Source organism: Pipistrellus kuhlii, unplaced genomic scaffold (genome assembly GCF_014108245.1).
Source record: "Pipistrellus kuhlii isolate mPipKuh1 unplaced genomic scaffold, mPipKuh1.p scaffold_m20_p_7, whole genome shotgun sequence".
NCBI classification, from domain to species: Eukaryota; Metazoa; Chordata; class Mammalia; order Chiroptera; family Vespertilionidae; genus Pipistrellus; species Pipistrellus kuhlii.
Window position 1 is genome coordinate 40,851,548 of NW_023425573.1, and position 22,555 is coordinate 40,874,102.

The window sequence follows — 22,555 nt, forward strand, 5'->3', positions numbered from 1 at the left end:
TTGTTACCAGAGATGAAAAATGGGTGCTGTATGTTAATTTGAAAAGGCGGCCTCAATGGTTGGACAAAAATGAGGCTCCGCAGCCCACGCCAAAACCTGACTTGCATGCGAAAAAAGTGATGTGTGTTTGGTGGAATTTTAAAGGAATTCTTCATTATCAACTTTTACCATCTAACCAAACCATTACAAGTGCAGTGTATAGTGCCCAATTGGAAAGGTTAGCCCAAGCTTTAAGAGAAAAAGAACCCGTGCTGATTAATCGGAAGGGCGTAATTCTTCACCATGATAACGCACGACCGCATACTGCAAGAATCACTGCTGAAAAACTGCGCCAGTTGGAATGGGAAGTTCTCCCTCAACCTGCATATTCTCCTGATATTGCCCCTTCTGATTACCATTTGTTTCGTTCTTTGCAAAACTTTCTTCTTGGAAAAAAATTTAATAATGAAGAATGCCTCAAAAATGCATTGACCGAATTTTTTGCATCAAAATCACAAGAATTTTACAACAGAGGAATTAAAATGCTTTCTGAGCATTGGGCACAAGTAGTAGAAAACAACGGCAACTATATTGTTGATTAAATTTTGTTGTATTGTTTAAATAAATTCGATTTAAAAAAAAGTATTAGAAAACGACATTAATTATTACTAGACCTAATAGGTGAATCCCAGCACTAGATTGGTTGATGAAACTATGTAATTTTAATTCATCATTTCTTTACATTTGAATGAACTTATTTTTTAAAATATATTTTTATTAATTTTTTTACAAGGAGAAAGGGAGAGGGATAGAGAGTTAGAAACATCAATGAGAGAGAAACATCAATCTGTTGCCTCCTGCACACTCCCTACTGGGTATATGCCCGCAACCAAGGTACATATCTTTGACCAGAATTGAACATGGGACCCCTTGAGACGACAGGCCAACGCTCTATCCACTGAGCCATACCAGTTAGGGCATTTGAATGAATTTTTAATTGCTCCCTTGTAAACCCTTTGAAATCTTAAGCACCAAGTATAGAATGATTTGGGCTTCAGTTTAATTAAGAAGAAAGCCAAGATAATTAAAATAATACTGGCAGTATGTTTTTTAGAGAGAATATCTATTTTTAAAATATGTTTTTGTTGATTTCAGAGAAAGAAAGGGAGAAGAGGAGAGATAGAAACATCTACGATGAGAGAGAATCATTGATTGACTGCCTCCTGGGAATCAAGCCTACAACCCAGGCATGTGCCCTGAAGGGGAATCAAACTATGACCTCCTCCTTCATAGGTTGATGCTCAACCACTGAGTTGTACCAGCCGGGCTGCACTAGGTTTCATTTTTTTCATATTTTGTTTGATTACCCATCACTGCCGTGGATTGTGTGGCTCACTTGGTTGGGCATCATCAGGTGCACCAAAAAGTTGTTGGTTCAATTCCCAGTCAAGGCACATGCCTGGGTTGTGGACTCCATTCCCAGTAGGGGGCGTGCAGGAGGCAGCTTACTGATGTTCTGCTCTCACATCGATGTTTTTCTCTTCTCCTTTCCTCTCTCTCTAAAAAAAAATCAATAAACTATTAAAAAATATATATATATTATTGATTTTTTTTACAGAGAGGAAGGGAGAGGGACAGAGAGCTACAATAGAAACATCGATGAGAGAGAAACATCAACCAGCTGCCTCTTGCACACCCCCTATTGGGGATGTGCCCACAACCAATGTACATGCCCTTGATCAGAATCAAACCTGGGACTTTCAGTCCACAGTCTGATGCTCTATCCACTGAGCCAAACCAGTTTTGGCAATAAACTATTCTTAAAAAAAAAGAAGAAAAGACTACCCATCATTTGCTTTTTCAAGAAAAAAAAAAAGAAGAAAAAAGAAAGGTCTTTAATTTTATGTGGAAATTGGCAGTATATACTTAAATAAATTATATGGAAACGTAATAAATACTACCACTCAGTAAATACTAGTATTAAGCTTTTCAATCTTATTCACATGAAATTGTGGGTAGCATTTAGACATTTAAATGACTTATAGAAAATTTGGTGTATTATACCTTTACTAACAGAAGTAAAATTTAACCTACAGATATAAGGTACTGGGAGAAGATAGGAAATCATACTGCCAAAGTATCAGAAATAGGCTGACTAGAAAAAGTTTGTTTGCTATTTGACATATTTGTAATGAAATTATTTTATTAAACAGAAAGAAGGAATAAGAGATGATCAATTAAAAACAGTAATTTTTGTTAAAATTTTTACATAATATTTATCACATGGTAATGTTTATGTGTTTGAATTTTTAAGTACTCACTCTAATGCTGTCATTGTTCATTTATTTTTTAGAAAGCTTCTTTTGGTAAGACCATGACCTCCTGGTTCATGGGTCAATATTCAATCACTGAACCATACTGACTGGGCCAAAATTCTTATTTTATTTATCTTCTTTATCATACAGCTTCACTAATCTATATTGTGTTCGGTAATACATGTTGATAAAATAACTACACTAACATGCTTGAGTGTTGATATGATTCTATGGACATTTTGGTAGTATCCTTATAATAATACTTTTACTTTTTGTATTGTAAGCTCCCTTCTTTGGGTTAGCCGGGTGCATACATTACCTTATGACCCTGTGAATTTTATGTTCAATGTATGTTCTACTTGCCTTTGTCTTAAAAAAATGCCAGTGGGTCGGTCTGTTTTCGGCAGTAATTATAAAGTAACATTTTTCCCCCCGTCACAGCTGGGATCACATGCTCAAGCCACCAGATGACATGCCTCAATGGTGAATGTATTCCAAAAGAATACAGGTGTGACCACGTCAGAGACTGCTCAGATGGAACTGACGAGAAAGACTGCAGTGAGTCCCTTTCAGTCTTTGCACTGTATTTGATTTCACATTTGTCCCTTTGGCATTTTAAGCAACTTGTTAGATTTGTTGATGGACAGAAATGCCTACAATATGCCTCTTGTTATTGAAATCTCTTGGCAGATTCTTTTGTAGATTAGAGGTGATGTTCTGATAGAAATCTATTTTTATGAAAACCCTCTGAGTGTGTCCTGCATTAGTACATAAATTTTCTGTATCTTTTAATTTAAGAAACTTTCAACATTAACATATAATCCTGAAAGGTCATTGAATACATTGAGTACAAAGACCAGTTTGGTCAATTATAACTTTTATTACATTACTATGGTAAATTTGTAGGTCTGCTGTCATTAGTTTTTTGCTCTTATGAACTCAATTTTTATTTTATTTTATTTTTTTACCAGATTGCTTTTGGACAAGTGTTATATTTGGCTTTCCCTAGAATGATAGCATACTATATCAGTTTGTAACTGATCACAACAAGATCAGGCATATAAATCACAGAATTCTGTGTATAATGTTTAAATATTATAATAACCAAAATAAGAGAGTGCAATCATGGTGCATAAGGTACTACTTATAAATAAGTTAAGAGTAATCTGCCTCTCTTGAGGTTTATGTAGAACTAGAGGCCTGATGCATGAAATTTGTGGAGGGATGTCTTTCAGCCTGGCCTGCACCCTCTCGCAGTCCGGGAGCCCTCAGGGAATGTCTGACTGCAGGCTTAGGTCCGATCCCCACAGTAGGACATCCTTAGCACTGCTGCAGAGGCCCTGGACTCCCAAGGGACAGTTCCTGCATTGGGCATCTGCCCCCTGGTGGTCAATGCATGTCATAGAGACTGGTTGTTCCACCATTAGATCTATTTGCATATTAGCCTTTTATTTTATAGGACTGGAGGCCCAGTGCATGAAATTGGTGCATGGGAGGGGGAACCCCTCAACCTCTCATGCACCCTCTTGCAATCCGGGATCTCTTGGGGGACGTTCAACTGCCAATTTAGGCCCAATTCCGAAAGGGATACCTGCAGGATAGGGCCAAAAGTGGCAGTTGGGCAATCTGGGACCGCTGACTCCTAACCGCTTGCCTGCTTGCCTGATCGCCCCTAACTGTGCGCTTGTTTGCCTGATTGCCCCCTAACCACCTCTGCCTTGGCCCTCACCACTGTGGCTTCATCCAGAAAGATGTCTGGAAGATAGTTTGGAAGGTTGTTTGGGTCTTCTATCTAATTAGCATATTATGCTTTTATCATTATAGATTGTTAGAATACAGGAATATAGGAATTTTTTTCTACTGTGCCAGTCCTAGGTTTCATTAAAATCAGTCTGAAAAAGCTTTTTGAAGTCTATCAGTTATGAATTTATCCAGAACTTTCTTTTCTTTTTATACGTTTTTCTTTTGACACTTTTTATACATTTCTACTTTTGGTATATCGCAATTCAGAAGTTTACTATGTGCTTCTATTTTTTTTTTTTTATTAAGGTACTTCCTTTATTTTGCTCTTAAATTTATGTTTTAAACTTCAAAGAGTTATTATAAAGTCAATATTTGAATAATTTGTAGGCAAATTTTTAAAAAAATATATATTTTATTGATATTTTACAGAGAGGAAGGGAGAGAGATAGAGAGTTAGAAACATCGATGAGAGAGAAACATCGGGGATGTGCCCACAACCAATGTACATGCCCCTGACCGGAATCTAACCTGGGACCTTTCAGTCCGCAGACCGACACTCTACCACTGCCGGCTTCGGCGTAGACAAATTTTATGTACGTTAGAAACCTTGATCATAAACTTATCAGTTATCATGACTCCATCTAAAGATATAAATTTTAGCCCATTTTCATGGGACATCTCCTCTATTGTTTGAGAATTTTGATGGAAGAAATACTTATATATGTGAAAAGGAGAGGTCGGGACCCAAACAGGCCCAGATGCATGCTGCAGAACACATCCTATCACACTACATTTAAAAAAACAACACCTTTCTTCCAATGCTTTGTTCCTTGTGTGTTATTTTTCTTTGGGAGGTGTCTGTGCTATTTATCTTTGTATCTCCATTTCTTAGCTGAGTTCCTGGCACAGTTCTGTTCTGGTATATTTTGTAATTAAGTGTTCTCTTTTGAAAGAGATTATGTTGCCCCTTGTTTGGGTCTCCCTTCACTTTAGACATTTTGCAGAGAATTTAGACTTTGCACTGGTAATTTTAGAGATGATAGGGTGTTTCTGGATGTCATGAAAGAGCAAGTCCACTAGTCAAGGACTTTTTGTTAAGCATACAAAAGGTCCTTTATTTATTGAGGCAAGTGAAGAAAATATTTTGGTTAGTAATAATGGTAGATCATATAAAGTTATGTGCCATTTAATGATGAGGATATGTCCTGAGAAGTGTGTTGCTAGGTGATTTCGTTGTGCAAACACAATAGAATGTACTTATACAAACCCATAGGGGGGTATAGTCTACTACACGTTTAGACTGTGTGATTTAGCCTATTGCTCTTAGGCTACAACGCTGTACAGCACGTGGCTGTACAAATAACACAAGATTAATTCAAGCACAAAAGAAAATAATGCCCTCAAGAGACACAAGGTGTGTGAGGCAGCTGTTTGTGTAACACAGTTTTACTGAAAGCAATTTTTTTTTTAAAGAACCAAGAGTACTCTCTAAAATAATGATAGCAAAGTATAGTACAGTAAATACATAAATCATTAGCATAGTCATTTATTATCATTATCAAGAATTATGTAATGAAAAATTGTATATACTACACCTTTACTGACAGTGCAGTAGGTTTGCTTACACCAGCATTACCACAAACAGGTGAATAATGCATTTCACTGTAACTTTAGGATGGCTACAATGTCAATAGGCGATTTTTTCAGCTCCATCATAATCTCATGAGACCTGTCTTATGTGCGGTCTGTCATTGACCAAAATGACCAAAATGTCATTTTACAGCACATGACTATATTATATTTTGCAGTATTTTGTAAACTTCAAAACACTATATAAATTCCAGTTATTATTAGGTTTCTCAACAAAGACAACACGGCAGGTATTATTATACTCTCTTATGAACAAAGAAACTAAAACTGGGAAGTGTTGCGTGTCCTGTATGCATGTATGATGTGTGGCAGAGCTAGTGCTCAACCCATCTTCTGGTTCCAAGTCTGATAATTATTCTTCATGAAGGTCCTTTTTCACAGAAGGAGAAAGTTCTGCCTTGTGCAAGTTTAAGAGAGAACCAGAGGCCCGTACCACCAGCCAACAGTCCGTGTCTTTATTCCTTATTTACAAGTGGATAAAAATGAGTGCTTTATTGCAAATGCAATGGGAATGAAGGCAATGCTACTTCAGGGAAAAGAAAAGGCCATCGAAACAGATTGTTTGGATTTATTCCATGTGAATAATCTGCATCCAAGTCTAAAGTCACCAGTAGAACGACTGGTGACTTTGCCAATGGGCCTTCCTGCAAAAAGCTGGCAGGGTACAGTGTGCAGGCAGCTAGTATAGAAAGGAATGAAGGAAAGGAAGTGAGTTTTATAAAATATCTGCACAGGAATTTTTAATCAAGTTTTTGTTTGTATTTTTTTCTTTTTTAAAGCACAAGTAACTGGTGAAAGGAGGATTTGTTAAGGAAAGAGAACCGGATTTATAGCTCATTGTTTCTGGAATTACACAAGTCATGAACCTTTCAGGGTTCGTGGCCCTAAAATGAACCTCACACATGTAAGGGTATTTTACAATGATGTACTATTTTCTATTCCTCTCTGCTTTGTTTATTTATTATGTGTTAGTGATGGAGGAGTGTGAAAAAAATCTAACAAATCAGAGGAAATTAAGAAAAGAATCCTCATACTTCCTGGTTAGTGCTTTGATCTCCTGGCCACAGGAAGGAAATGAATGGCCTGGATTGGATAGAAGACTTTAGAAAGTGCCAGTGTAGGGGGCAGGATTACTTCATTTTGTTTTTCCTCTTGGAGCTCTTGTGTGAAGTGGAAAAGGGAATTGCTGCTCACCAAGCACCAGTTACTATATTAGACAATTTTTACACCAGGACTATAAGGCAGATGTGGTGGCCATCTCCATTTCACAGAGATCATGAAGATTGTCAAGAAGCACGGGTAGAGGAGGTGGGACTTTTTAATGTTAATCTAAACCCTATGCCTGGGCTCTCAGAATATTTTTCTTTAGTAATGTAAGTTTACAAACTATTTGTGTCGGAAAGTTACTTAGCTCTTTTATTATAAAAAGTGATTGTTTAGCCAAAACCGGTTTGGCTCAGTGGATAGAGTGTTGGCCTGCGGACTGAAAGGTCCCAGGTTTGATTCTGGTCAAGGGCAAGTACCTCGGTTGCAGGCACATCCTTAGTGGGGGGTGTGCAGGGGGCGGCTGATCAGTGATTCTCTCTCATCAATGTTTCTAACTCTCTATACAAATATATATATATATATATATATATATATATATATATATATATAGTGATTGTTTAAAACTTATGAAATAGCCAGAACTGGTTTGGTTCAGTGGACTGAAGGGTCCCGAGTTTGATTCTGGTCAAAGGCATGTACCTTGGTTGCGGGCACATCCCCAGTGGGGGGTGTGTGGGAGGCAGCTGATCGATGATTCTCTCTCATCGATGTTTCTAACTCTCTATCCCTCTTCCTTCCTCTCTGTAAAAAATCAATAAATATATTAAAAAAAACCTTATGAAATATTTTTAACATAACCAAAAGCAGGATGAATTACATAACAAATCTCTTTGTACTTATCATTATGATGTGTTGTTAATTATCAACTCATGGCTAATTATGTCTTACCTGTAGCTCTTCTTTCCCCCTTTATTTTGAAGCACTAAAACACAGCCACAATATCACGATCTCACCTAAAAGTTAACAGCTGTTCTTTAAAATAATCAGATAACTAGTTAATGCTTAAAATTTCTCAATGATTTTGTTATTATAGTATAATTGTTTAAATCTGAACTGAGATAATTCTATCTATTCAACAGATGATGCAAGGGTTTTTTTCGTGTGTGTGTGTGTGTGTGTGTGTGTGTGTGTGTGTGTAACATATTTTATATATATAAGGCATACATTTCCAATAGTAGTGACATTGGCAGCCATTGCTAATCTTCGTTGAGATCCATTAGTCATGGAGGTACTTGCTATTTTTAATTTATTTATTGATTTTTAAAAAATATAGTTTTACTAATTTCAGAGAGGAAGGAAGAGGGAGAGAGTGATAGAAACGTCAATGACGAGAGAGAATTGTTGATCAGCTGCCTCCTGCATGCCTCCTACCGGAGATCAAACCAGCAACCCAGGCATGTGACCTTGACTGGAACCTGGGACCCTTCAGTCTCCAGGCCGATGCTCTATCCACTGAGCCAAACCAGTTACAGCTATTGATTGATTTAATGAGAGAGAGAGAGGGGGGGGGGGGGGGGGGGGGGAGAGAGAGAGAGAGAGAGATCAATCTGTTGCTCTACTTATTATATTTATGCATTCATTGTTATTTCTTGTATGTGCCCTGACCGGGGATTGAACCTGCATCCTTGATGCTCTAACCAACTGAACTACCTGACTAGGGCTCATTTAATTATATAGCAGCTATTTATAAGTAGTTTAAAATTAGAATGTTCCTACATGGATAAGAATTAAAATGAGGCCTGGCTAGAAATCATTTTGTGAGATATAACAGTTTATTCTGTTGTTTCTGCAGTCATGATGCATAGAAATCAATACTTGAGGACAAAATTAGAATCAGCTTATGAATATGATTTATATTTTTCTACTTCCCAGAAATAGGATTTCTATAGGAATGGGTCTTAATACACTACTTGTAAGCACCTAGAAACCACTTAAATATAGTAATGGATATTAGAAAAGCTCCAAAGAAGGACTAATTCTTTACCCTAATTATTTGAAAGGATCAGGAAACTTGCTTCTGTAGTTGATAGTCTTGCCTGTCAGGTCAAACCCTTAGGCTATAGTCCCCACCCTTTCAAGCTTACAAGATCAAATCCTAGAGTTCCAAGACTGAGCACCTTGCATCCATTCCAGGCATTCCTTTCACAGAGCAAAGAATGATGTGTGAGAGTCCTCCCAGGGAGGCAGGGAGAGGGGAGGTAAGAGAATGGGTGAGTTGGTGAGGAAGGCAAGGATATTAAGCTCCCAATAAAAAGATTATCCTTGAAATAAATTTGGTGTAGGAGAAATGTTTCTTACTGCATTTAGTCTTTTTGCCTGCTATATTTTTGGTTATTTGTTTGAGAACTATTTCTGAATATATATAATCTGGGAAATAGGCTAAAGCTCATTTTCCCCTAAGTAATTTTACTCTTCAGTCTGGCCATCTGTGAAATGGTACCTGCTATTAAACAAATTCTCAATTAAAATTTTTTTTTAAGGAGCAGAGAGATTCAAACTGCAGTCCATTTACTTCTAATGGGATTAGCGTCAAGGAAAACCACTCATGCAGAGTCTAAGATAAACATCTGAACAATGCAGCAATTATGGGTCATTCCATTAATATATTTCAGTGACTTTTGGTTGCTCAAAAATAGTACATCTCCTCCCTTTAAGTAAATAGATTATTTTGCTTTTATCAAGTACCATTTTAGAATGATTTCGGTGTAAAACTATTGCTAATTATCATTGGTTTGAAGCACTTCTCTTTTGTTACTTAGGAATGCCAAAGAAAGGGTAAAATCCCTGCTACAATGAAGGCTTTCTTGCTGCTAATCAGCAGTATTTGGTCTCTGCAACTGGGGCTGCTTTGTCCTTGAAGTTTTATTTCTATTGACTTTTTGTTCTTTAGAATTTAAACATTTTCCTTTATATATCTAACTGCTGAAACTACCCAGGGAAACAGCTGAAGGGGAATAGAGAGGATGGTTAAAGTCACTCTGAGGACTGTGACGGCTCGTGAAAAACATATTTGTTCTTCCAATTCAGTTCCACATGTAAGCAAGCTGCCCAGCTAGTCATGCTCTTACCATCCTCTCTACTCGAGGTGAGAAAGCAGAAGCAGAGACTGTCCCCATCTTACATAGCACATCACAGATGTACCTTTTAAACCTTCTGACAGAAAGAGAAGTTTCTTGTCAAGGCACCATGACCTTTATTTTGCTAAATCTTATGGTTCTTGCTCAAGTATTACCTTATCAGAGAGAGCTACTCCTCACTGTCACCCTTTATCATTCTACCCTGCTACATTTCCACAAGGGTAAGTTCCAAGTAAAATATAAGTTCCATGAGAGTAGGGACTTGATCCATCCCTTTATCTCTAGTACCTAGTATTCCCATATGTATGCAATACTTACTCATTGAATGAAATATTTTTTTTTAAAAAAAAGCTGTGGCAATTTCTACTTCACCTGTAATGCAAATTTCTAGTGTGGGTCTAAGATCAGGTCAGTGTGGGTAGAGACCAGAATGAGATTTGGGACTTAAGACCCAGTAGTTCAAGGAGAGCAGAGCAAGGAAAACTAGATAACATGTTTCCATTTTTGACTCCAATTTCCTGAAAGTTGCTCAGACTAAACTGGATGTCACTCCAATCTACTAGCCCTCTGGATGACTATATTTGCTTTCTCTTTCCAAGGTATTGAATGGCTGTTTCCTTTTTATAAATCTTATTATGTATATGCTTTTTATTGAAAACAACTTCAAATTTTTTTGAGGAAGAAGCAGGAAATACCTCTCTATTGTTCTCTTATATATTGTTGCATTCCATAGGTACTAATCTGTGATGATAATCACATCAGGGGCTTGAATTTGGGACTGGGATGGGGTGGGCGGATAGAAAGGAGGTGAGCCTCCTGCAGCCTTGTGGTCTTTTTTTTTTTTTTTTTTTTTTTTTTTAATTGATTTTCTTTTTTTGTCCTGGTCCTCCAAGAAAACTCTATTTCTTAGCCCTAAATTATACCTGATTGAAGTCATTAGTAGAATATTGTTGAAATCTAGTTATTTCCCATTAACATTCATGGGAAACTGAATGGAAGAAAAAAAAAAACTTTCTCCCTTGGGTTACTCCTCTTTCTTTTCATATTATCTTTTAAAGAGTTTCTATTTACTTTCATTCAATTTCATTCTTCTGTAATTTTTGGCTTCTTTCTTTCTTTCTTTCTTTCTTTTGACTTCACTTCTTTATGGATAATAAAGAACATTATAAACTGATGAACAAAAAGATAGATGCAGAGACAGCAAAGCAACAAACAGACTGTCAAATTACAGCTGGGATGGTAGGGAGATATGGGGGAGATAAGCGATCAATTGAAGGACTTGTGTGCATGCATATAAGCAAAACCAATGGGCAAAAAACTCTGGGGGGGGGGAGGGCATGTATGGGCGTGGGGGGGCAATGGAAAGATATGTACACATACAATACCTTAATAAAGAGAAAAAAGAAAGAAGAAAGGTGCAAAACTGCCATTCTCTGGAGCATTATCCCAGTGCTTAGCTCAAATACAAAAATTCTTTTATTTATATATATATTTATATATATATATATATATATATAAGTAAAAGAATTTTATTATATATATTAATAAAATTATTTTATATATTATATATATATATATATATATATATATATATATATATATATATATATATATACAGTTTATTTACTCTAAATAGCAACACAGCCAAAACGCCATATAAACACAAAGGAAGTGATGCTAAAACAAGAGGCTGGCTGACTTTGGATCTGAGGCTTATAGCAACCCCACCGGGTTCTGCGGAGAGGACAGAGGCCCAGGGCAGGGGACGGGCCGGTGTCCTGTTCTTACCCCGGGTTCTGCGGAGAGAAGGACAGAGGCCAGGGGAGGGGACGGGCCCATGTCCTTTCTTACAGCCGCCGGGGGAGGAGGGGGGGGGGTGTGTGTGTGCGGCTCTGACCGGGGAAGCACGGCCGCGCCCGCGAGCAAAGGGAACCAGCTCCTCAGGGGCTCATTGAGGTTTATAACAGTTTATCAGTTGACAGCCGTTGGAATACTGACATCAATACTAAAATAACAGCAAGTTTTACATAACAACATAGAAAAGACGGGAGGAAACGCTGGGCATGAGCAGCAGGCGGAGCCCCGGCGGAGGTGCCTCCCCGGGGGACCGGTCCCTGTGCAGAGCGGCGCCGGGCCTGCAGGCGCTGGAAACAAGTTCTGGCCAAGCCGATCCCTTCTTCCTCTGGACGGTGCCGCAGGCCGCTGCTTAGGAGGAGGGCGCGAACTTCTTGGCTTGGGCCCGAACCCTTTTCTCATAGTCCGCTCGGTTCTGGCCGTAAAGCAGGGAGGCCTCTGCTTGAGCCGAGTCCAGCGTGTTTGGTTCGTCCAGAAGGTCCTGTATCCCCAGTAAGATCTGCTTGATGGTGATGGCCGGCCGCCAGTCCTTGTCCTCGTCGAGGATGGACAGGCACACGGCGCCCGAGGGGTACACGTTGGGGTGGAAGAGCGGCGGCTCGAACTGGCACTTGGGCGGCGCGAACGGGTAGTCGTCCCGGAAGCGCAGGCGCAGGCGGAACAGGCCGCCCTCCCACGGGGTCCCGCTCTTCCCCGGGATGGCGCACTCCCAGCTCATGAGGTTCAGCGTGCCGTCGCGGTTTTTGGTGGGGACGGCGACGAAACCGAACGGGTGGTCCCTTCTCCAGGCTTTCCTCTCCTGGGCGAGTCTGCTGAGGGCGATCCCCGACATGGTCCAAGGCCTCGGGCGGCCGCGCCCCCCGGGTGAGGCGGACCGATCGGCTGGCTTCTTGCTCGTCCTTAGAAGCTTAGGAGCAGCAGTTCTATCTAGTGTAGGAACGTGCATTGTGGAATCAGATGGCCTCCACACTGAGTTCCGGTTCGCCAAGGTACCACTTGTAGGACCTTTTTTTTTTTTTTTTCCGAGTGACATACCCTCTGTGTACCCCAGAGAGGCACAGAGAGGAAATCTATGAAATATAAATCTATAAAATGGGAGTAATAATAGTATCGACCTCATAGGGTTGTTATAGACTGAGATGAGTTCATACTTATTGAGTAGTTCAGGGGTTTTTGGCACATAGTGTTCAGTAGATGCTAGTACTGATTATTATTATAATTTAATAATTATAACTTCGTGGGGAGTACTCGCAACTAAGTGCTGTTGGCCAAACTAGTAAATTTTTTTTTTTTTTTTTTCTGGCAAATGATTACTTTGGATTAGCCTGCCTAGTAACTTACAAAGGATGACTCGAGAACCTTGAAAAGTCCTCTGTGTCTGGGCAGAGATTGTATCATTAATTTCTTGTTTTCCTTTAAATCTTGGAGTAAGTTTCATAATCTACCTTTAAGGTGCCTTCTCTTTCTTTATAATCAGTTTATCTTATGGCCATTTTGTCAAGTTCTGACAATAGAATGTATTGACAGCCTTCCTTTCAAGATAATAAAGAGTGGTGCCTAATTTTTGCATCTTACTCTGCTGTGAGTGATTTCCAGTCTAGGAAGTCTGGGGGTCCTCAAACGGCATCTTCCTTCCTGATTGTATAAACAGACCTATAACATGGAACTTTCTTGCTTCAAACCAAATCATTAGCAGAGAAAAAACTTTAAAAATCTTAAAGCACATTTGTCATATGTATATTTCGGGGCAACTCCCAGTTTTGGGGAAAACATTCCTGTAAATGTGTTATTTGGAATTTGGGGAAAGTAAGGAAGGGAGAAGGCAAAGGTGGTATGAGCAAGGGTGTACCAGGGTGTCCTCACATTTTTGTGTCAGGTAAACTTCAGAGATCTTGGGCTTAGTTAATTCTTACTTGTAGATCTTCTCATTAAGACAAAACTTAGAATGAATTTCTCTGGTGTTCTTGTATATGAACTCTTCTCTTATTGTACTTGCTCTTAAAATCCTGCAGGACATTTAATCTACATGATGGCTTTGCTCCATAGAAGAAACTTTACAAGACTAAATTCAGACGTCTCAAGCAAATAAACAAAAAAATTTTTTTTTTTTTTTTAGATATCCCCCATTACCAAAGTTATGTGACTTCTTGTTTCCTGGGGTAGATTGAAACTCACTAATTAACATTTTTAGCAATAAAAATCTTTAAAGTAGAATCAGTTCCTTTCTTACTTTGCTCAGTGTGAACAATTTGGACTTGTTCTCTCTGTGCAGGTCTCCAAAGGGGGAAGTACCTTGAAAAAGAGATTTCCAAATATTTTCAGGGTTGAATGGAGTCAGGTAGCTCTGTGCAATCTTTCCTATATGGCGTGAATTCAGTTAACTAGGCTCAGAAGAGACCAGAAGGTGGGCAGGGGCTGAAGCAGGTCCTAAGCTGACTGAGGGAGATTTGTTATCAGCAAGGATGGAGACAAGAAAGCTGTTTGTTCCTCATTCCGAGTGTCAAACTACTGACCTCTGACCATCACCATACCCTCCTTGATGACATCAAGCTGGCCTGGTGTTTGTTGGGGGGAGGATGAGCCATGTCAGCAAACTTTTAGTCATGTCAGTGGGTTCTGTTTTAGTTCTTCCCTTTTCAGTTTTATGGCCGTGATTCCTGAAAAGCAGGATGGGGAGAACAAGAGACCTGCCCGGCATATTTACCCCAGATCCTTCATATCTACAATAATCGCTTTAAGAGCTAGTTACAATCCAAGCACAAATAAATTTCCCTCCTGACAGATATCTTATCTATTGCAAAGAGCTGAATTTTCTGAGATTCCTCTCCTGCTTGCTGCTGCCCTTAAAAGGTTAGATAACGTACGAACTCTACAAGCTCTCCAGCACAAAAGAGAAAGGGAATTGCTTGCCGGACTCAGGCTGGCCTCTTGCATCTCTTGAAGAGAGAATTAATAAACAAAGTTGGGTGACCCTTTGAAGGCACACTTGCAATGCATACCATGGCAATGATAAAAACGCAGCAATAACCCAAAGCATTAGCTGATTCTTGGACTATTAAGAAAAAAAAATCAGAAAAAAATTTAAAATGTTAATCAGTTATTTTAAAACACCTTCCACTTTCATACATGGTTGACTACATGTAACTTTGGTAATTTAGATACTTAAAGATGCTTAATAGACTAGTTTTTGAATTTCTGGAGATGAGAATATTTAGGCTTATTCCTTTCAATGTACACAAAATGGAAAAAGATTACTTCAGACTTCATTCTTTTCAAAAGTATGACTTGTTAACACTAGAGAAATTTAATATAGTTTCAGCAGAGAATTTGTGTACCGCTTGTACTTCAAGGAGACTTTGGGACTATCCAAAGCATCATCTGAAGAATCTGTCTAGGTCTGTGAGACCCTAAATAGGCTTTTTAAAAAAATTATTTATTTTTTTAAAATATATTTTATTGATTTTTTACAGAGGAAGAGAGAGGGATAGAGAGCTAGAAACGTCGATGAGAGAGAAACATTGACCAGCTGCCTCTTGCACACCCCCCACGGGGGATATGCCCTCAACCAATGTACATGCCCCTGACCGGAATCGAACCTGGGACCTTTCAGTCCACAGACTGATGCTCTACCACTGAGCCAAACCGGTTTCGGCTAAATAGGCTTTTTAATGCAAAATTGAACCTCAAAGTGAGACTGTGCTCTCTGCTCTTTGAGATTCTAACTAAGACATATCTTTTCATTACTTGAAAAGAAATCTGAAGACAACCAAAATCATTATGAAATCTTTAATGAAAAAAAAAGAAAAGTCAAACCAAGAAAGGTATCATATTTGTGAGGAGTTTATAAAAAATTTTAAAGGCAGAATTTCAAAATATTTTAATAGCTTTTAACTAAAAATTTACTGTGATAACTTAATAGCAACCACAAGCATTTCTTGAGCACATTAAGCACCTAATCCTTGTGTTGGGGACTCTAAAGTGAGTAAGACAGGATCCTTGTTCTCAGAGGATTTTCTTATGTCACAGGGGAAACAGATAAACAGCCAACAGAATGAAGCCAGGGATCATAAAAATATACATGTTTCAAGTTGGGGATGCGCAGTGGAGAGTCTGACAGCATGTTATTCCTGCAAGAGATATACTGATTATTTCCACTGCACCCTAGAAAACCAGGGTTAAGCATCTGGTTAAATAGCAGTGAGGTGACCATATGTACATAATGTGCTAATGACTTTTCATGCTTATAGAGCACATTACTCTTTTCAAAGTACTTACACACTGCCTTTTGAGGTTCTTTATCATGTGAAGTAAATTATCTAAATGCATGGATAAGGAAATGGTGACGCAGAGAGAATGGGCAGCTTTGAGTAAGAGTAAATAGCTACTGGGTGGTACTCCAGGCCCCAGGTCTCCTGTCTTCTAGGCCTGTTTTCTCTGTATGATCCTCCAGCGAAAGAAAACAGCCCTTCACCTCCCAAAGCATGTGGGGAGATACATTAGTGTCCCGAGATGCTATTTGTATCATGTAAAAACAGGGTTCCATTTGAAATAAGTAATATTTGTTCTTATTCTTCATCTCTGAGATGACAAAAGCAGTTGAATTCTTCAGGGGAGACTCCCTGGGCTCCCAGATCCCCCTACTATGCACCCTCACAGCACTCTCTCTCTACTTCCTAGATTAGCACATAACCCAGTTTGTAATTTGCTATTTCTGTCATTATTTGATCAGTGTATTTTTCTCCTATCCAACCACAGTCTCCATGAGGCCAACTGTAATCGCCATGTCTGTTGTTTACCAATATGTGCTCAGCATTTAATGTTATCGTACAGTAGTTACTCAAGCAGTGTTTGTTATAGGAATAGCTTAATTTAAGGTTTTTTGAACTATTTCTATTCCTTTAGGATACCCAACATGTGAGCAGCTTACTTGTGCCAACGGAGCCTGCTATAACACTAGTCAGAGATGTGATAAGAAAGTTGACTGCAGAGACTTCTCTGATGAACACAACTGCAGTAAGTAATGTACATAAGATGTTCTGAAGTTGGTTTCTATTGGCCAATTACGCATATCTCTTTTCAAGTTTGTGTTCAGTGAATTCATATTGGAAGCTTGAAGTCAGCCATGGTGGGAGTATTTACATCATGGGAATTAGCAAACAATGTAATTCAAGGTCTTTTTGTCCCTGGAGAACCAGTTTTTAGACATTTATGAGCATACTACTGAATAATAAGATTTTCTTTTTAAACATGAGACAGAGTCTTCCTAAGAGTTTAAATGGCTACAGTGGAATTGAAATTCTCTCTTTTCTTTCCCTTCTCAACCTCGCGTCCCAGCTGAAGGATGTTCCCACAACCAGTTTCAGTGTGGCAGTGGGGAGTGCCTCTCTCATGACAACGTCTGTGACCACATCCCAGATTGTGAAGACGGCAGCGATGAGCATTCTTGCAGTACGGTGATTTCCTTATGCCAGTCCTGTTGTTAGGAGTGGTTCTTCTCCCCCCCCCCCCCCCCCCCCCCCCCAACATCTTATCAATGTATCACTCTTCAAACAAAAAGGTCACTATGTCTGATGGCAGATGGAGCCAGAAGTTCATTTAGGGCCCATGGCATGAGCCTCAGCAGTGTTCCTGGACCTGGGCTCCTTTATCTCCTAAGGATCTGTGTGCAGTGGAAGGGTTGCTGATGGACAGTTTGCATTCTTTCCTTAGGCTACAGTGGTACAGGGTGTTCTGTATCACTGGACTGTCAGGCTACCCAGACCTCAGAAATTGGTCTGATAACGTGGGTAGTCCAGTGGGAGAAAGGAGAAGAAGGTCCCGAATAGCAATGGTCCTCACTTTCCTCTTTACTTTGATGTTCTTACCGCATTGAAATTGGAGGGTCAGAGAGTTTTATGGTGATGCAGGGGGCTTTCATTGTTTCCACTTTGCCACTCTGAATCTACTTTTCCTTCCATGCTGCTGCTTGCAATGCAAGCCATCTCTCTCTTATTGTTGCCACCTATCGACTCACCTTATTGGAATATATAGCTTGAAGATTGTGTTTTACTAATTCCAATAAATTGCCAGCTTTTTGTGGTCATTTATTCACTAAAATCTATGATTTTTTTTCATATCCATTTTGATGAAATGGTATCTATGCCCTAGGGGTAATCCAATATTTTCAATATCACCCTTGTTTTCAATGAGCCATGCCTGATTTCCTTTCCGGTGCCTTGGCTTATTTTAGAGACCAGATTAAAGAAGAATGCGACATCATGGAGTAGGTGACTGAGAATCATTTGGTCCTAAATAGCAATCCCAGTGCTTGTGGTAAAGTTGGAGAATGTTAGATATTGGCATGTCTGTAGCATCTTTATTAGTTTGTATTCTCTGTTCTGTGTTAACCTAGAGTATGCTGTCCTTGTTTTATTCATGAGAAACATCGACCAGCACCTGAGTACACCTCCTGGGCCCAGAGCTGCTCTTTGCCCCTTCTTTTCCCCATTTTCCTCCTTCTCTTTCTTCTTTTCTTCATTTTTGTTTCAAAGTACGTAGTTAAATTGATAAAGACATTTCAGTTTCTGGGAGCTCCGTTTAGGCAGTGGGGTGAGCATTCTGAGTTTTTCCGAGTGCTTTGCGCCTTTGGAGAACAGCTGTGGTTTGTTTCCAGCCTACCAGACCTGCAGAGGCAATCAGTTCACGTGCCCCAATGGCCGCTGCATTAATCAAGACTGGGTTTGTGATGGAGACGACGACTGCACAGATAATGGAGATGAAGATGGATGTGGTAAGAGATCCCCATTGAAAAGTGTTTTCTTAAAGTGTTTCCAGAACTTGTTTTTTCCAATTTTCCTTGTTGAAAGTTATCTGTGTGTCAAGCAGGTATCAGGATTGTCTGGGACTTAAGGGACTTAGTGGGTAGGGAAGCAAGAGACTCCACTAAAAAGACCCCGAACTCAGATATAGCATAAATTATAATTTCTTCCCTTCTACTATTAAGGCAATACAGTAGGGTAGTCTCTCCCCCTTCTAGAGCTTACTCTTTCCCCTTTAAGACTGCTTATTTTAACTAGATTTATATAGCACAGGAGTAGGATGGAGAAGGAGGGAAAATGGGGAAATGTGATTTGTCTTTGACCTACCCTTTAAAAATGACTTTGAATCTTGGTAAAAGTCCAGTTCAGTTTTGTTTTGTTTTTAAAATCTGATTTGCCAATAATGAGCGCATGACATCCAGTGGTGGAAGAGGCACCATGAGAGATGGAGCCAGGGGTTGGTATTTGCAGGAGGGGCTACTCTCCAGCGAAGCATTCAGAGATTCTATGGGAAGGAAATTGCCGATAGTCACTCTCTTCACTCTGCTATACCTCTAATAGTTCAGAAGTTACTATCACCCACACCATAAAGCAAGCTACTTATACTGTGCCAGCCCCAGATAGAGCAGGCGCGATGCTTGTTCTGGACACATCCACTCGTTTCACATTTTGGTATCCCAACGAGTAGTCTTCCTACATTTGAGTTATAGTTTTTCTTACACTGTTGACGTTTCCCTCAGGAAATAAGTAACCAAAATAACAAAATAAAAACTCAGAAATCCTGGTGTTACCTTAATAGCTTCTCTTCTGTAATTTACGATTTAAGTAACTGAATCTTCCTTTAGGGGTGATTCATCATCTAGTTTGTTGATAACCCAGATCCATGCCTGCAACTTACTTTCATAACCTGGTTGGGGGGCTGCCTCCCTCAGAACTTAAAGTAATTCCATTTTGCCAGTCTTTAGAAGTTCAAAAAAAGTTCACCATTAGAATTAGGAACTATATAGGCCATTTGTGACTTCTACCGGATCTACTAGTATATCCTCTCTTAACCATGGGTTAAAGTAAAACTTACTGCCTCCATTTCTCATGTGGTTATAAGTTTCTTTCTTTTTCCCTCTCTCCACAGAAAGCAGTCCCCATCATTTTCATAAATGTTACCCAGGTGAATGGGCTTGTCCAAAGTCTGGAAAATGCATCCCAATTACAAAAGTCTGTGATGGGATTTCAGATTGCCCATCAGGGGAAGATGAAGGCAATGCCACTGCGCACCGGCGTTGTGGTGAGTATGGAAATTTATCTGGGGATCTCTCAGGTAAAAACGTGTTTCAGTTTTTTTTTTTTTTTTTTTTTTTTAATGACAGAATCCCAAATATAGAGAATATCATTTGGTGCTTGCATAACAAGCTATTCCAAGACTTAGCGGCTTAAGTCCACATTTATTATTTCTCACAGTTCTGTGGGTTGCCTGGGCAGTTCTTCTGACCTAGACCATTTCACTCCCTTGTCAGGACGTTGCGATAAAAGCTCTCTGGCTAGTCCAGGCTTGTTTACATGGTGATAGGAAGAGCAAACCCTAGTGCGCAAGCTCTTTTTAAGCCTCTGCCAATATCATGTTTTATTGGCCAAAGCAAGTCACTTGGCCAAGTACTGTGTCAATGGATTGAAGAAATAGGCTCCATCACTTGATAGAGGTGCTTCACATATCTTGCAGCTTTTTTTTTTTCTTCTTCTACCCAGCCACAATGATTTTAATAGCAATTTTAATGACTCTAAAGTAGATTTTATTCCCTCGCTTATAATTATGAAAAAAGTCTTGTCTGATTATTTTCAAAAAAGAAGTTTCTGGTTCCTGGGATATATACTTGAGTTAGTTGTTTTTCTGCTTTTTCTGTTGCTGTAGAATATTCACCCCACCATCAACCCATGAACTCTGGACAGCTGACTGTCCTGTAAGAGAATAACAATATATGATCTTGATTTCATCAATGGTGCATTCTAAAGTATCCAGTATTTGCCTAGAGGCAACTATGTACCTATAACCCTAAAGCCTCTTTTTTTTTTTTCCTCCTTGAAAAAGACATGTAATGTTTAAATATGCAGAGGCTTACAGGGCATTCTCCCCACTTCACAACATTTTATTTAAAGGCGCCTTTTGAAAAGCTTTAAAAATTAGTAAGAGATATATAGTCTCAGTGCAAAACAAAAATGAATAGTATAAAATAGGAAATAGAAAATAAAATTGACAGAAAGAAAGTACTCACCTGAAATTCTAATACTTGAAACTCTATAGCCACAGTAAATATTTTTTATGTTATTTTCAATTCTGTCACTTGGGAATTCTTGACCCTTTGTATTATATAGACAAAGATAGATTTATGACCTGATTTTTCCATAAATGGCTCTTATGATGACCTATAACTTCTTCAAAAATAGGAATTGAACTTTTGTCCCACAAATTGCAGTTAGGCTTGAATGGTGATAGACTTTCTGTGCTTTGACTACATGGTTACTTAGCTTTTATGTTTGAAAGAAGCAGTACTTACTTCTCAGGTGAATGAGTCTTGTTCAGAAATGACCATTCATTTATTTTTTCTTGAAAAATTTAATTTAATATAAATTTTTTCCCATCACCATGAGATGACCATTCAGTTAACCAAGCGTTTTTCTTTGTTTAGATGTGAGTTTGTGTCCTTACTTGAGCTGTGAATATCAATGCCACATGGCACCATTTGGAGGGGCGTGCTATTGTCCTCCTGGTTATGTTGTGGACCAAAATAACACCCGAAAATGTGTCGGTAAGTGACCGGTGGGGACACGTGTTCTTTCATCAGGGTGCTTGCCACACTGATGAGGTCTATGATCTTGGACAAGAAAAGAGTTTGTGCTTGTGGGTAGGAGTGATGGTCTGTATAACAAAGAGCAACAGCCTTCGCAGAATACCTGAACAATATGGAGTGGTTTTTTTTTTGTGGTTTTTTTTTTTAATACATTTTTATTGATTTTAGAGAGGAAGGGACTATTTTATTTCTTTCTTTTTTGTCTGGTGAAACAATCCGATTGAGGTTGTCCTTGTGGTGTTCAAAGTGGGGATTTTTAGGTTTCTAATGTCACGGACGGTGTCCCAAAGTTTGCCCATGATCTGATTGCTCCTTTAACTATATTCAACAAGACATTTAAGATCAAGTGCTTTATGTAGATCAGTGTGAGAGATCCTGAAGACTTAGAGGGTAAACAGAATTGTCTAAGAAACCCCAAGTTTCTAATAGTTTCAAAACACTTTATAAATAAACCATTATGTCCTTCAGCTGGCATTAATTGAGATTGCAGAACGCTTTTTGTGTTTTATCATTATCATTACACTAGGGATGCGCTTAAGAAATTTAAAAACATTTTTGACACGAATGTCCTTCTTTCTTGGGTGGGTGGCTGACTTTGGAACCCTTGCCTGTGCTCCCTGGCATTGCCGTGAGGCAGCTCATCCGTTAGTGTAGGCTGCTCCTTTGTCTTTGGCAAATGTCAGCTTCTCCATCTCACTTGACTGCCACCCAGCTGCCAATCTAATTTTCAGCCTTATAGTTGTCCAGGCATTGCCTCTTTCTCTTAGTAGAAAAGGAATTCCTATAGAAATACCAGAGGCCATATTCTCAATATTACATCAGCTTTTCTCTATTTTTCCTCTCTCAATCCCCAAAGAGGAGTTGGGGCTAGATTGCCTTGCAGTTGGAACTTGATAGGCCTTATATCTTTTCATTAAAAATGACTTACTTTTTCAGAATCCATAGTTCAGTCTTGTGATCCCCACAACCTGTTCTCAGGCTTCTTTTTCTCATGGAGTCCAGATAACACAATTTCCAACATCTTTCCCCAAGATCTAGGTCCACGATAAACCTTGGGTTATATTTCCAAGTATCTAGGACTTCTTATATGCCAGAAATCTAGGCCACTTCATTTTTTTTTTTTTTTTTTTTGCAGCCATTAAGAAATGAAAAACCACCAGAGTATGGTTTTTATATTGAACCTATTAGTGAAT

General features: G+C 39.1%; 2 protein-coding genes across 2 annotated transcripts in view; one reads left to right on the plus strand and one right to left on the minus strand.

The window, feature by feature from the left end:
• LRP2 (LDL receptor related protein 2) overlaps window positions 1–22,555 on the plus strand; it is a 193,316-nt gene that overhangs the window by 44,840 nt on the left and 125,921 nt on the right. Inside the window, exons 4-9 of the mRNA XM_045575318.1 lie at window positions 2,736–2,852; window positions 16,628–16,738; window positions 17,060–17,173; window positions 18,378–18,494; window positions 19,652–19,804; window positions 21,201–21,320. Coding sequence (XP_045431274.1) covers window positions 2,736–2,852; window positions 16,628–16,738; window positions 17,060–17,173; window positions 18,378–18,494; window positions 19,652–19,804; window positions 21,201–21,320 — 732 coding nt within the window. The remainder of the gene's footprint in view (window positions 1–2,735; window positions 2,853–16,627; window positions 16,739–17,059; window positions 17,174–18,377; window positions 18,495–19,651; window positions 19,805–21,200; window positions 21,321–22,555) is intronic.
• LOC118709170 (SUMO-conjugating enzyme UBC9-like) lies at window positions 12,078–12,557 on the minus strand. Its single transcript, XM_036421076.1, has one exon. It carries the CDS (start codon window positions 12,555–12,557, stop codon window positions 12,078–12,080), a length of 480 nt encoding a protein of 159 aa, XP_036276969.1.

Coding starts and splice junctions, on each gene's coding strand:
- LOC118709170 (XM_036421076.1), bottom strand. CDS start 12,557: ATGTCGGGGATCGCCCTCAGCAGACTCGCCCAGGAGAGGAAAGCCTGG.